Raw genomic sequence first — 14,060 nt, forward strand, 5'->3', positions numbered from 1 at the left:
TGGGAGAGGACCTCCTCAATGGTGGCTGCTCCCAGGCAACTTTGGAACTCCCTCCCTAGAGAAGCTAGACTGGCTCCCTCCTTGCTGTCCTTCTGCCGGCAGGTGAAATCCTTTTTCCAACGGGCTTTTGGGAACTGGCTGCTTTTAATGAAAGAGATGGTGCTGTTATGCTTTTTATTGTCATTATCTGTATGCCAAGGTTTTAAGAACAACAGAAGCAACTGGTAAGAGAAAGAGCCATGGAGATCTTGTAAACTGCCTTGTGCCTAGCAATGTAGGAATATTGTTGTTTAGGCGTTTAGTTGTGTCCGACTCTTTGTGACCCCATGGACCATAGCACGCCAGGCACTCCTGTCTTGCACTGCCTCCCGCAGTTTGGTCAAACTCGTGTTCGTAGCTTCGAGAACACTGTCCAACCATCTTGTCCTCTGTCATCCCCTTCTCCTAGTGCCCTCCATCTTTCCCAACATCAGGGTCTTTTCCAGGGAGTCTTCTCTTCTCATGATGTGGCCAAAGTATTGGAGCCTCAGCTTCACGATCTGTCCTTCCAGGGAGCACTCAGGGCTGATTTCCTTCAGAATGGATAGGTTTGATCTTCTTGCAGTCCATGGGACTCTCAAGAGTCTCCTCCAGCACCATAATTCAAAAGCATCAATTCTTTGGCGATCAGGCTTCTTTATGGTCCAGCTCTCACTTCCATACATCACTTGTGCCTAGCAATGTAGGAAGGCAATATACAAATCAAAAGTGAAATGGAAATTTAATTTGTGTTAGTGTTTAATTGTGTTTTAATGATTCCCCACCTCCTAGGGTTTTTAACTGCTTCTATTTTAGCTGCAAGGTGCCTTGAGCCCCTGTCTGGGGAAAAGGCAAAATAACAGTAATAATAACTGCCCACCTTTCATCTGCTCCCAGATGAAGGCCAAAGGGGAGGGGAGGGGGGGGCTTCCATGGCTTCCCCTGTGTGCAAAAGGCTGGTCGATGCACTTAGTTCTCTGGATCTCTGAGGGAAGGCCGAGCTCTGCTTAGGGAGGTTAATGGCTTTCCACAGGCGAATCTTATGTGCTGGCTAATCAGCTTCGATCCTTCTGCCAGCCCAGCAGTGCCCCACTGTCACTCTGTATCAGCATCCACAGACAAGGGCTCCATATGTGGTCAAGCTGACATGGGCATCTCTCCCCTCAGGGTGGCCCAGGTTAACCCCTTCTGAGAATGCTTCTGCCTAAATAAAATAAATAGCTCTCAGCCTTGATGATGTGTTATGGAATCATAAGGAAACCAGAAGAGTCTCCTGCTGGATCAGGCCAGTGACCCTATCTAGTCCAGCATCCTCTTTTCACAGTGGCAAACCAGATGCTTATGGGAAACCCACAAGCAGGATCCGAGCACAAGAGCTCCCTCCCCTCCTCTGGTCTCTAGCAACTGGTCTTCAGAAGCACTGCAGAGGGCAGAGCATAGCCATCCTGGCTGGTCACCATTGATAGCCCTCTCCTTCTCCATGAATTTGTCTGGTCCTCTTTTGAAGCCTTAACTATACGGACCTTATAGTTAAAGCTATGGTTTTCCCAGTAGTGATGTATGGAAGTGAGAGCTGGACCGTAAAGAAGGCTGATCGCCGAAGAATTGATGCTTTTGAATTATGGTGCTGGAGGAGACTCTTGAGAGTCCCATGGACTGCAAGAAGATCAAACTTATCCATTCTGAAGGAAATCAGCCCTGAGTGCTCACTGGAAGGACAGATCGTGAGGCTGAGGCTCCAATACTTTGGCCACCTCATGAGAAGAGAAGACTCCCTGGAAAAGACCCTGATGTTGGGAAAGATGGAGGGCACTAGGAGAAGGGGACGATAGAGGACAAGATGACTGGACAGTGTTCTTGAAGCTACAAACATGAGTTTGACCAAACTGCGGGAGGCAGTGGAAGACAGGAGTGCCTGGCGTGCTATGGTCCATGGGGTCACGTAGAGTTGGACCCGACTAAATGACTAAACAACAACAACTTTTGAAGCCATCTAGGTTGGTGGCCCTCCCTGCCTCCTGCAGGAGTGAGATTAACTATATGCTGCATGAAGAAGGGCTGTCTTTTTATCTGCACCAGAGTTGCAAAGAGACTCGTTGAGTGTGCTACCAGATTGCCGGTAGCTTGCCTGCTCCACTTTCCAAGGCTGGTCCTCTTGGCCTCCCTCCTCTGCACACATTGTAACGTTGCCATCTTTTTTAATCCTATCAAAAGCACAACAGAAGCAAACAGATTCATCAAGCATTTATTATAATTCAGTACAAATTCATGGTGATGTAGTAGAGTATCAGAAACAGCTGCTGAGGACCAGCCCTGTGTCTGCTCACGCACACACACACACACACACACACACACACACCCCTCTAGGAAAGGGATCCTCACATGCCCAGGCAGCAAAATCTTTCAGCCTCTTTAGTCTTGACTTCTTTTTTACTCTCAGATACAGGAATTGACCACTTGCATATTGTTTTCAGAGGAATGTGGAAGCAGGTTCCATCAAAGGTCCAGATTGCCTGGGACTTCTTTTCTCGTTGTGGGATATTTAAGATCGTTCTTTTCCGCTGTTCCTTCAGAGGAGTGCACTGAGCTCTTTTCTCCCCGCTGTTGAGGGTGTGGAAATCAGGTGGGAAAGCAGGGAAACCAGATGGGAGAGGGAATAGAATGGGAGCATACAGAACAGGAGCAAGTGCGGCAGATCCCCCTGGTCTCTCTTCTGATACCCTGACTGGGTTTCCTCCACTTTTCACTGATCACCAGGTTTCTCCAGCTGCTGGACCTCCTGAGCAGCCAACGTGGAACATGTCCTACCTGTTCCAAGGACGGGATGGAGCCACAGCTTTCTCGGACGATACCGCCCTGGTGATTGAATACTACAAAAAAAGTAAGTCTTTATCTCTGGGAGGTCATGGTGGAAGTTGATAAAATTATGCCTGGCTTGGGAAGATGAGTGTTTCTCCCACTCTTGTAGCACTAGAATTGTCATGTGCACAATGAAACTGAATGCTGGAGGATTCAGGACAGATAAAAAGAAGTCTTTCTTCACACAGTGCATTGCATACCTGCCAAGTTGCTGTCGGAGAAATAAGGGACCGGGCCGAAAGTAGCAGACTAGAAGTAGCGCTGCCGCCATTTTGGAACTGGGCGGAGCATGCTTAGAAGTGACTTTTGATGCTGCTTTGCCCAGTTCCAAAATGGCCGCCGCGCCAGAAGTCGCTCTGCAGCCATTTTGGAACTGGGCAGAGCAGCATCAAAAGTCGCTTCTGAGCATGCTCCTCCCAGTTCCAAAATGGCCGCCGTGCCAGAATAAACTGGGGAAAAACAAAAAAAATCCGTTTTTTTTCAGTTAGGAACAGCTGGAAAAACGGGGATTTCCCAGGGAATACGGGAGACTTGGCAGCTATGGTGCATAGTTAAGCTATGGAACTAACTGCTGCAGGAGACATTGCTGGCCACGAACTCAGATGGCTTTAAAAGAGGATTGGACAGATTTATGGAGGAGAGGGCTATTAAGCATGAGGGCTATGTTCTGCCTCCTCCACAGTCAGAAGCACTGATGCTAGAAACTGCAAGAGGGGAGAGTGCTCTTGGGCTCAAATCCTGCTTGCAGGTTTCCAATAATAGGCATCCGGTTGGCCACTGGGAGAACAGGATGCCAGACAAGATGGGCCTGATCCAGCAGGCTCTAGTGATGTTCTTAGTGAAGTTTTGACCCCAGCTTCCTCCTTGCTGAGTTCTATTATAGCAGCAGCGAGGCTAAGGAAGAGCAAGCTGAGAGGCAGGGCCACCCTCCTGGCTTGGTTGTAAGTAGGAAGGCGGACTGACGCTGGTGGGGCAGTGCCCAACCTCCCCCTCTGGACCAACCCCCCAGTGAGATAAGACCATATGGGAGTGTGAAATGATCTGTGGGGGATTCTCAAGATGAGATGTGGCGCTTAAGCAGCACTAAGATCTGGGGTAAGGCATTCGATTCATTTTTGGATTGTAGACTCTCAAAAATAGCACTGCCTGATGGTCAGTTTTAGTTAAGAACAGTGTTTCCCAACCTTGTGCCTCCAGCTGTTTTCGGACTACAATTCCCATCATTCCTGACCACTGGTCTTGCTAGCTAGGGATGATGGGAGTTGTAGTCCAAAAACATCTGGAGGCACAAGGTTGGGAAACACTGGTTAAGAATGTAGCACTCTGGTACTATATATATAGACCACTGTGGTTGGCCCCTGTGAGAACAGGATGCTGGACCAGATGGTCCATGGGCTGGATCCAGCAGGCTCTTTCTATGTCCTTATGTTCTGGATGCAAGGTCCATCTTGACCAGCACCCCCAAACATCAATTCCTCTTGGATGGAGACCAGATGGGCTGGTTTGCAACTCAGGTTCCTGGGGTGGAAATTTTGGACGAGGAGGATTTTGAAAGCATCCCTACCATGTAACAATGGAGAACTAACCAAGACGTTTTATCCCTGCTTGCCCACCAGATCCGGATGGAGACCTGGAAATTCCACCAAAGTCTTTGGGCTTCTCTGTGCTGCCACTAAGTAATCGTGTCTATCGGAAGCTTGTGGCGGACAGTAGCAGGAATGGAGTTCGTGTAGAAAACCTTCCCATCCAGGTAATAGCAACCAGAGGCAACAGGACCTGCTGCAAAATCTTCTAGTATATTCTAACCTTGCCCCTCCACTGTAAAGGGCATTAAGATCAACAAATGAGACCTGGTTAGTTTTTGCTATGGCCTGATGGTTATCGACTTGTGGTAACACATCAACAGTACTGGCATTCTGCCGGCTCTTGAAAACACAGCTTCTGACTTGGGTCTCCTGTTTTTGATTGCTGTTTCAAGTGTTAGGCTGATTTAATGGACTTGTATGTCATATGTTTAAATTATGGGTGTATGGTTGTATTACTATGCATTTTAATTACAGGGAGCTGTATTTTTATAATTGTTTGTTTGTGGACCACCTTGGTACTCCTATTCAGGGTTCCACCCACTCTTCCTCTAGTGACCTACTAAATTTCTGATCATGGACTGATCCTCATGACACTCCTCATCGCTGAGGGCCATAAATTCCCCAGCCCTGAATTAGACCACCTGGAAGTTGCTGATGCCACAACCTCCACAGACCTGACCTTAGTCCTTGTGGATCCTGTGGACATTCCCTCTTCTGCTTGGTAATGTGCCTCGCACACTGCTGGACAGCTGCTCTGTTTGGCAAAGTGGAATGCAGAACTCAACATAAGATTGGGAAAATGAGATGGAGAGGAACCTGCAGATACACTCATCCCTGGGCCCGTCCCTTCACCTATGCTCTTAGAATCATAGAATTTTAGAGTTGGAAGGGACCACGAGGGTCATCAAGTCCAACCCCCTGCAATGCAGGAATCTTTTGCCCAGCATGGGGCTCAAACCCATGACTCTGAGATGAAGAGTCTCATGCTCTACAGCAGGTATAGGCAAACTTGGCCCTCTAGATGTTTTGAGACTACAATTCCCATCATCCCTGACCACTGGTCCTGTTAGCTAGGGATGATGGGGCTTGTAGTCCGAAAACATCCGGAGGGCCAAGTTTGCCTATTCCTGCTCTACAGACTGAACCATCCAATTTGAATGATTCAGTCTTTCCAGACAGAGCCCTATTACTTTGATCTCGTTCTTGTTTCCTCTCACTCAGTCATTGCAGGATCAATCCAGACACCGAGAAAAAGGAATCCACCCTGATAACTCCCATTAAGCTTATACAGCAAATCCCTCCCTCTTTTCTAAGTTTAAGAGTCTCATGCTCGGAGCAACTGAGCTACCCAACACCCCCTTGCTGGTTGGCTTTCCAAATAGACACATAGCTGACTGTGGGCTGGGCTCAATGCGATCTGATCCAGCCAGGCAATTCCCAACTCTGCGTGTTGACAATTTTTAATCAACCACTTGTCTTTGTTGATTTCTCAGAATACAGACCTGCGCACCACAAGTGGAGAAGTTCCAACTGTCGAGCTTGGTGTTCAGTTGATAAATTCAGAGGTGAGACATGTGGAAATGCCAGCAACATCAGCTTGGGGAGCTCCAGATAAGGATATCTGAGATTCTTGCCTTTGTTAAAAAAAAGTGGGGGGACTGGACAGCTTATCTGCACCCTGAGAGTTGCATGCAGCCCTCAGCCCAGTTTCAGGGGGCCTTTGGCCTGATTCATGTGGTTGGGGAGCAGCAGCGTCGGGTTTAGGGGGTGAAGGGGGCTCCAAATCCCCCAATATTTTTGGCAGGTGGCAGCACCCCACCAATATTGAGGGGACCCCCCACTGCTGACACTGGGTGCCCTCCGCGCTCCCCAGCCCCAGCCTCTGCCCGGCAGCCCAGGAGCCAGGCAGCAGGCCCCCCCCCCACTATTGTGTCTGGCCCCTTCCATTCCGGGCTCTGATCCCATCCACTTTTGGCTCCAGCCCCACCCACCATCTGTATGTGGCCACCGACAGATTCACCTTGAGGGAATGTAACCCTTGACAGGCGATAAGGCTGCCCACCCCAATGTGGGGCATCTGTCCTAATCTAAGGTAGCTAGTGTGCTCTGTCCTTAGGGAGGCCTTTCCCACACGCCCAAGACACTCCTCCCCCCAGTCATCACCCAGCACACCTCAGATTGTGGGGGCACCTCGAGAAGAGTCTGAATGTGGTGTGGACAGGTTCATGTGGGAGCAAGTACTTGGAACCCAAGCTGTAAGTGCCAACACTTTGCATTGTGATCAGACACAGACTAGGGCCTCATGATGTTTAGTTGGAATCTCCTTTCATAGAAGCGTAGAATAGTAGAGGTGGAAGGGACCTCGATTCTGCAACTCTATAATTCTTTGAACCTGACTCTGTGATACTTTGGATGCTATCCTTCAAATGTGATGCTTTGTCAGAATCGAAACAAGCAGGAGGTGTCAACACATTGAAAGCACTCCGATTCCAAATGTCCTGGGTAGAGCATGGGTGTGGCACTTGTCTTGTGAATGCTAAATGTTCCAGACCTTTGTATGCTTGGCACCAGACTGCACACACCTGACTCTAACCATGGGCCTGTGATCCTGTGCTTGTGCTGCTGCCTTGAATCAGCTCCCCTCCACTGGCCCTCATGTGATTCTGCCCGAGAGGTGCAAAAATCACTGCAGACAGCAGGCAACCGGGCAGCCAACTCCTGTGGAAAGAGAGAGTGCCCCTGGAGGCAGTTCATGAATATAGATGATGGTTTGCATTCTCTTGTAAAGCCCTCTGCCCTCCCTCCTCTGCCTCAAGCGCTTGCAAAGGAGTCTGTGTTAAAATAACAGAGAAGCCGAGAGGCTCAGCCTTGCTAAGCACCAACTCCAGCCTGTCAGTCCAAATTAGGTTGTAAAGGATGGAGGGAATGTGCCTGCCCCTCGCTCTGCAGCAAAAAAAGGGGGAGAAAGTGTGGGGGAGGGAGGCTGATTAAAATACCAAGAGGTTCTCTTCTGCCTGCCAGCAGCTGGCCCACAAATAACAGGAATCGACGTTGCACTGAGTCACATGTGCGAATCTCACCTGCTGTTCCCAGTGCTCAGAGTTCAAGGCCTCTCTCAGGTTGCCGCTTGTCATGGACTGTTTGGACACAGAGGAATGGTGGGAGGAACCAACTGAGGAACCATCAAGGGAAGAAGGCTCAGATCCCAGGGAATGATGATGGGATAATGATGAGTAGTCAGAGGGAGAAGACTGGGAAGAGGAGGTGTCAGAAAATCAAGAATGGGGCAGAAGCTGAAGCAGATAACTGAAAGGGGGAGGTCAAGAGGCAGCCATGGGTCAGGCTAGTGAAGGGTCATGAGTGTCTCCCCCTCCTGCTGCAATAAGCTCCCCTCCTGCCTGGTCTCCCAGAACCAGGAGAGGCATGGAACGGAAGGAGCAAACACATCCTGCATGCAGGCGCAGTCTCTGATTGCTTGCAAGAAGCCCTGGAGAGGAGGAGACAGAAGACTCCGGGGAGGCAAGGACTTTGAGGCTCAGCAATGATTTCATGGAGTAAGACCTACAAGGCATGAGCTGCTGTCTGTGTTTATTAGGCCTGAAACTCCACCACATCTGTGAGGATTGTGTTCCACAAATGAAGAATTAACGCCAGCTTTGAACTGTGTAATTTACTGACCAGCTCACTTGGTGACACCGTCTTCCCGTAAGCCTTGGAGGTCAGGCCTCATCTGCGCTCATTGCAAATGCTAAGCTTTGCTGGACTCCAGAACATTAGCTGAAATATGTGTTTGCTTCTTTGCTTGCTCTTGCCCAGAGCAACCCGTTGTAGCTACACTGGCACCATATACAGGGGGCCCTGGGTTCCTGGGCACCCATACAATTTTTGCTGTGGGTGCCAGACCTCCGCTTCCCGCCACTGTCACCCCCTTTGTTGTTGTTTAGTCGTTTAGTCGTGTCCGACTCTTCGTGACCCCATGGACCAGAGCACGCCAGGCACTCCTGTCTTGCACTGCCTCCCACAGTTTGGTCAAACTCATGTTGGTGGCTTTGAGAACACTGTCCAACCATCTCATCCTCTGTTGTCCCCTTCTCCTTGTGCCCTCCATCTTACCCAACATCAGGGTCTTTTCCAGGGAATCTTCTCTTCTCATGAGGTGGCCAAAGTATTGGAGCCTCAGCTTCAGGATCTGTCCCTCCAGTGAGCACTCAGCGCTGATTTCCTTCAGAATGGATAGGTTTGATCTTCTTGCAGTCCATGGGACTCTCAAGAGTCTCCTCCAGCACCATATTTCAAAAGCATCAATTCTTCGGTGATCAGCCTTCTTCATGGTCCAGCTCTCACTTCCATACATCACTACTGGGAAAACCATAGCTTTAACTGTCACTCCCTACTGGGACTCATTTAGGTACATTAATTTCAGTGGGTCTGCTCTGAGCAGGGCTAACCTTGGATGCAGTCCTCTGGATGGTGCTTTTTTATTTTTCCAGAAACTGCTTTGAGACATATGGTGAAAAGTAAGGTATAAAATTATTCAGCAATATTGCAATTAATAATAGCAGCTACAGACTGCACAGAGTAGAGACTCTTTCATTGCCTAGGGCTGAACCTCACAAGTCTTTACAGAAACATTATTTTTTACAGGGGATGGGGGCATTCTGGGACTGGTGCTATAGTTGCAGAAAACAGCTGTGCCTTTGCCTTCTCCCCACCATCACCCCTCCCCATCTGCAAAGTTCATTTGGGACTGAACTTAAAGCTGGCAGGTTAATTCCATTGCTCTCCCCCCCCCCCCCAAAGAGCCGGGCTCCCTGGCTGGGGCAAGGCTGTCTGGCGAGCTACTTTGGAGTAATGGCCCAGGGGGTCAGCGAAAGGGGGGCCGCGTGTGATGAATTATTCACAGGGGTGTTGGTAAGTGCAGCAGCCGTCCTTCCAGCTGGCTGCTGCACTAAATTATCACTCCTAGTCATGCGGGAAAATGCTGCGGAATTCATTTAGCTGATTATTGTTTTGATCTAAGGGCTGTTGTGTTCTTTTTTATCCCCCTTCCCCAGTTCTCCTCCTCCCCCTCCTCCTCCTCTTTCTCCCCCTCCCCAACTAATGTATGTACAAGCGAGGGAGCGGGGGGGGGGAATATCAGGTGACAAGCTTAGCTTCTCAATCCTGCCCTTAAAGCTTGTTTCAGCAAATCGGCCCTAGCAACAATGGAGAAAAGAATGGATTTGTTGCTAGCGGCACAAAGGAAAGGGAGGAGGGCGGTTGGAAGCGGCGCCGCGGGTTCAAGCAATCACAGCTTTGCGATGAACTGGACCGTTTTAAGTGCTAACCTCCCAGAATCCATCAGATTTTCTTATGAGCGACCTGGCAGGCAGTCGGTGTAAAGAGTGCAGGCTTTGGAAAGGTTTAAAATGTGCCAAAATCACTGGTATCCAAGAGGCAGTTCAAGTCACCTGTAGATCCTTTGTGCGCCCTTGGATTTTTAGTTGGGGAGAGCGCTCTTGCGCTCTGGTCCTGCTTGTGGGCTACCCAGAGGCATCTAGTTGGCCAGCGTACAAAAAAAACACACCAGCCTAAACGGGCCATTGGTGTGATCCAGCCGGTCTTACGTTTTTCATTCCTGCCTGCCTGCCTACACACACACACACACACACACACACACACAAACACACAGGACCAAGTCTTCTGCATGAGCCTTGGTATGGCAACAGGCTAGAGTGAATAAGGCAAGAGGCCTGTGAACATACAGTTGTGTTTCAGCTATTTGGAGGGAGGGTTGCCCCCTTTTAGGATGTTTCCTCACGTTTCCACCCTACTTCTAGATACCCCAGCGATCCCCCAAGCAAACAGAGTCCTTCCTCTTCTTTGTGGGTGATGCTACTTTGACATAGTGATTGGCACTCACTGCCGAACTTGGGAGCTAATGGGAGCAATTATGTATGTTAGCAGGATTGGTTTGCCCAGCAATTCAGAGAGTGACAACTCAAAGGCATGTTGGGGAGCTTACAAAGGAGGAACATGCTGGTTCGGTTAAGCATGAGAAAAAGATGAGCTCTTAGGTTCCAGCCTGCATCGCCTTCTCCTCTTGGTGCCTCCCCATTCCACCGAGATTAGGGTTGACAAATTTTTGAGCTTTTATTGTTGAGCTTTTTGGAAGAAACCTCCCCCCAAAATCATGATTTTAAGTTTTTTGAGCTGTTTCTGCTAATTTTTCCATCGCATTCCTGAAGCCAATTTTATACCCGAAAACCAGGTCTGAGACACATTCTCGTGTACCAGGCCACAAATCTCCTGAGTTGCTGTGCCCGCTGCCTCCATCAACATTTCATTCTTTTTCCTCGTGGAGAAGGGCCATGGCTGAGTTCGTAAGTGAATCTGCTTTGCATGCAAGAGGTCCTGGGTTCAATGTCTAGCATTTCCAGGTAAGGCTGGGAATGTCCCCTGCCTTAAACCAGGGATGGCCACCGACTTGGATGGCTTTAAAAGAGGATTAGGCAAATTCAGCTGGGGATAGCAATCCTTCTGAATGCCAGTTTCTGGAAACCACAGGAGGAGAGAGAGTGGCTCTTGAGTTTGAATCCTGCTCGCTGGTTGTGGGAATGTTCAGGGAGGCAGGAGAGGATATATTGTTTAATTATATCTTTTCCAACCTGCGTTAGCAAGTTCTATAATTTAGCAGAGTAACATTCCCCTTTTTAAACTTACACAGTGGATAGGTTTGCCAGGCTTGTTTAAGCCTCTAAAATAAGTTTCCTGGTAATTCACCTTTTATTCCCTCCTAAAAAGAATAGACACAACAGAGTCTTGTATAAAAGTATAAAATAGTTTACTCACTCATTCTGTTCACAGATGGATCCCAGAAGGCAGACTTAAGTTACAAAATATATACACGTGGACTGTATCCCATAAGGAGATAGTTCCTTTGACCTCTCTTGGCCAAGAGAGCATCTCGGGCTGATGCTTCTTCTACGAAAGCAAAATAGAGAAGAGAAGGGATGTGGTGGCCAGTCCTGTGCTTTTGTTACCTGCACAGGTGAGGTCACGCCAACCTCTGGTCACATGTAGAGGAAGTTTGTCCCAGCACAGGAGGAAACAGGAAGTTTATCTACGGGCTGGACAAACATCCCTCTTAATGTCTAAACATGCCCACTCTAGGAATGTTGTATTTGACTGCTCTGTGTTTCACACCCCACACTGGTTTCCCACAGACAACTGTTCAGCCGCTGTGAGAGCACAATGCTGGACTAGATGAGCCACTGGCCGGATCCAACAGGATTTCCTTGTGTTACATTTTTCACCCTCGAGAGTCGCTGCCACATGGACCGAACTAGTCATACGGCAGCACCTTATGTTACTATGAGGCACTGTCAACATTTCCACCACCAGAACCCACACAAAAACAAAATTGACACAAAATCTGCATTTGTGTTGTATGAGCTACCATTTGGAGGGATTTAATTAAATCTAATAGAAACAGCAGTAGTGATGTATGGAAGTGAGAGCTGGACCATAAAGAAGGCTGATCGTCGAAGAATTGATGCTTTTGAATTATGGTGCTGGAGGAGACTCTTGAGAGTCCCATGGACTGCTAGAAGATCAAACCTATCCATTCTTAAGGAAATCAGCCCTGAGTGCTCCCTGGAAGGACAGATCGTGAAGCTGAGGCTCCAATACTTTGGCCACCTCATGAGAAGAGAAGAATCCTTGGAAAAGACCCTGATGTTGGGAAAGATGGAGGGCACTAGGAGAAGGGGACGACAGAGGACGAGATGGTTGGACAGTGTTCTCGAAGCTACGAACATGAGTTTGACCAAACTGCGGGAGGCAGTGCAAGACAGGAGTGCCTGGCGTGCTATGGTCCATGGGGTCACGAAGAGTCGGACACGACTAAACGACTAAACAACAACAATAGAAACAGCACTTTTGATCCTACATTTATTTTCCTTGCTCGCTGTCACTTTAAACTGTTTTAACCAAGTAACAAATTGGGGTTTTGGGGTGGTCTTTAGAAGAAGAAAAACACACAAAAGGCAATCCCAACTGATAACAGTAGAATTAAACATCATGCGATGTGACTTGCTTTAAAGTGTCAGGTACTGACAGGTCCCTTAGTGCCCAGTGAGCTGTAGAAAGGTGGGGAGAGAACATAAATTAAACCGATAATGTTTGACGATGGGAAGAGAGAACGCTCTTTCCCTTGGGGTGGAGGAGAGCAGTCTTTGGCCAGGGCATCTGGGCATCTACTCTCTGACAACAATGACCAACAATGTTGTTGTTTTGTCACTTTGCCTGCAGAGTGGTGCCATTTGTTGATCTTGTTTTATTTATGAATCGCTTCCCAGGAAGCATCTCAAAGCCATGTAGCAATTAAAAAAAAAAACCCACAATAAAAATGTGTATTTTAAAAATCTTCTATGTTAAAATGAATTAGAACCATTTCATATATTGCAAACAGCGTTAAATCCAATACCCAGGTGCAGACTGGGATTAATGGGGTAAAAAAAACCAACCTCTACAGCACGAACGGAGGATTCTCCACATGCGGCTGCGGCGGCATGATGGCTGCTTGCGCCGCTGCGCCCAGGGGTGGCGGGGCGAGCACCCTGCAGGGTACCTTCTTGTCACCCCTCCGGACATGACACCCGGGGCGCACCGCACCCCCCGGGCCCCCTTGCGACGCCACTGGTGGACTCTCTTTCCTTGGAGGTTTTAAGCAGAGGTTGGATGGTCATCTGTCAGGGACCCTTTAGCTGTGACTCCTGCACAGCAGGGGGTTGGACTAGATGACCCTTGTGTATCCCTTCCAATCTATAACTCTATGATTCTATGAAATAAAAGAGGGCTAGGGTGATATGAGCTTCCCCCATTGTTTTGCTGCTGTTCAACTCTCTTACAAGACTTTGGAGATTTCAGGGGGTTTGGGGTGAAGTCAAAGGGGCATAATATAGGGTCTGGCACTGATACAGTGGCTTCCCCCAGAACCCTCCCACTCTCACACTACACAGACCAATCGCTGTTGCTGTTACCACAAAAGCAGGTGACCAAGCCACTGGTAGACCAATATTATTGGAGAATTTGCAGCTCGGCCCTAAAATAAATCTGAGCCTACGTGAGAGCAAAGAGGCAGCCTTACAAGGAAGTGTTTGCCCTTCTCTGTGTTGAGCTCCCTAGGGATTGAGAGGCCACAACAGGGATTGGGAGCCTTTGGCCTCTTCAAGCCCCATCCACCTGGCATGGCCCAGGGATGATGGGGCACGGACGTCTGGCTTTATCTGACGGGCGACTGCGGGGCTCCCACTTCTACGCCTCTTTACATCCTGGCAAACCAGATCTTTCTCTCTCACACACGCTCATTCTCAACAAGTGCTGTTTTCCACAAACATCTTCATCCTCTTAGTGGAGTTATATGTGTGTGTGTGTGTAATTTAGTCTTCTTCCAGCTGAAATGGCTTCCTTAGGTACCGTTGCCAAGTGATAATTTATTTATTCATTTATAATAATACATTGATGAGCCAATGAGTAAATCACATTGTGCATGTTGGAGTTAACTCTTTATTAGCAAGACCAGGATCTGCACAGACAGATCCTGCCCTATGGATC

The 14,060-nt window shown here is 48.6% G+C and overlaps 1 protein-coding gene across 4 annotated transcripts in view; it reads left to right on the plus strand.

Annotated features, from left to right (window-relative positions):
* Nucleotides 1-14,060, plus strand: part of CCDC33 (coiled-coil domain containing 33) — a 187,634-nt gene that overhangs the window by 100,347 nt on the left and 73,227 nt on the right. For all 4 annotated transcript variants that reach the window (XR_009558188.1, XM_060279001.1, XM_060278999.1 and 1 more), the window contains exons 10-12: nucleotides 2,776-2,899; nucleotides 4,494-4,627; nucleotides 5,957-6,028. Coding sequence is in view for 3 of the 4 variants with exons in the window: in XM_060279001.1 (XP_060134984.1) it covers nucleotides 2,776-2,899; nucleotides 4,494-4,627; nucleotides 5,957-6,028 (330 nt within the window). In the remaining variant the exon portion in view is untranslated. The remainder of the gene's footprint in view (nucleotides 1-2,775; nucleotides 2,900-4,493; nucleotides 4,628-5,956; nucleotides 6,029-14,060) is intronic.

This window comes from Zootoca vivipara, chromosome 9, assembly GCF_963506605.1.
Source record: "Zootoca vivipara chromosome 9, rZooViv1.1, whole genome shotgun sequence".
NCBI classification, from domain to species: Eukaryota; Metazoa; Chordata; class Lepidosauria; order Squamata; family Lacertidae; genus Zootoca; species Zootoca vivipara.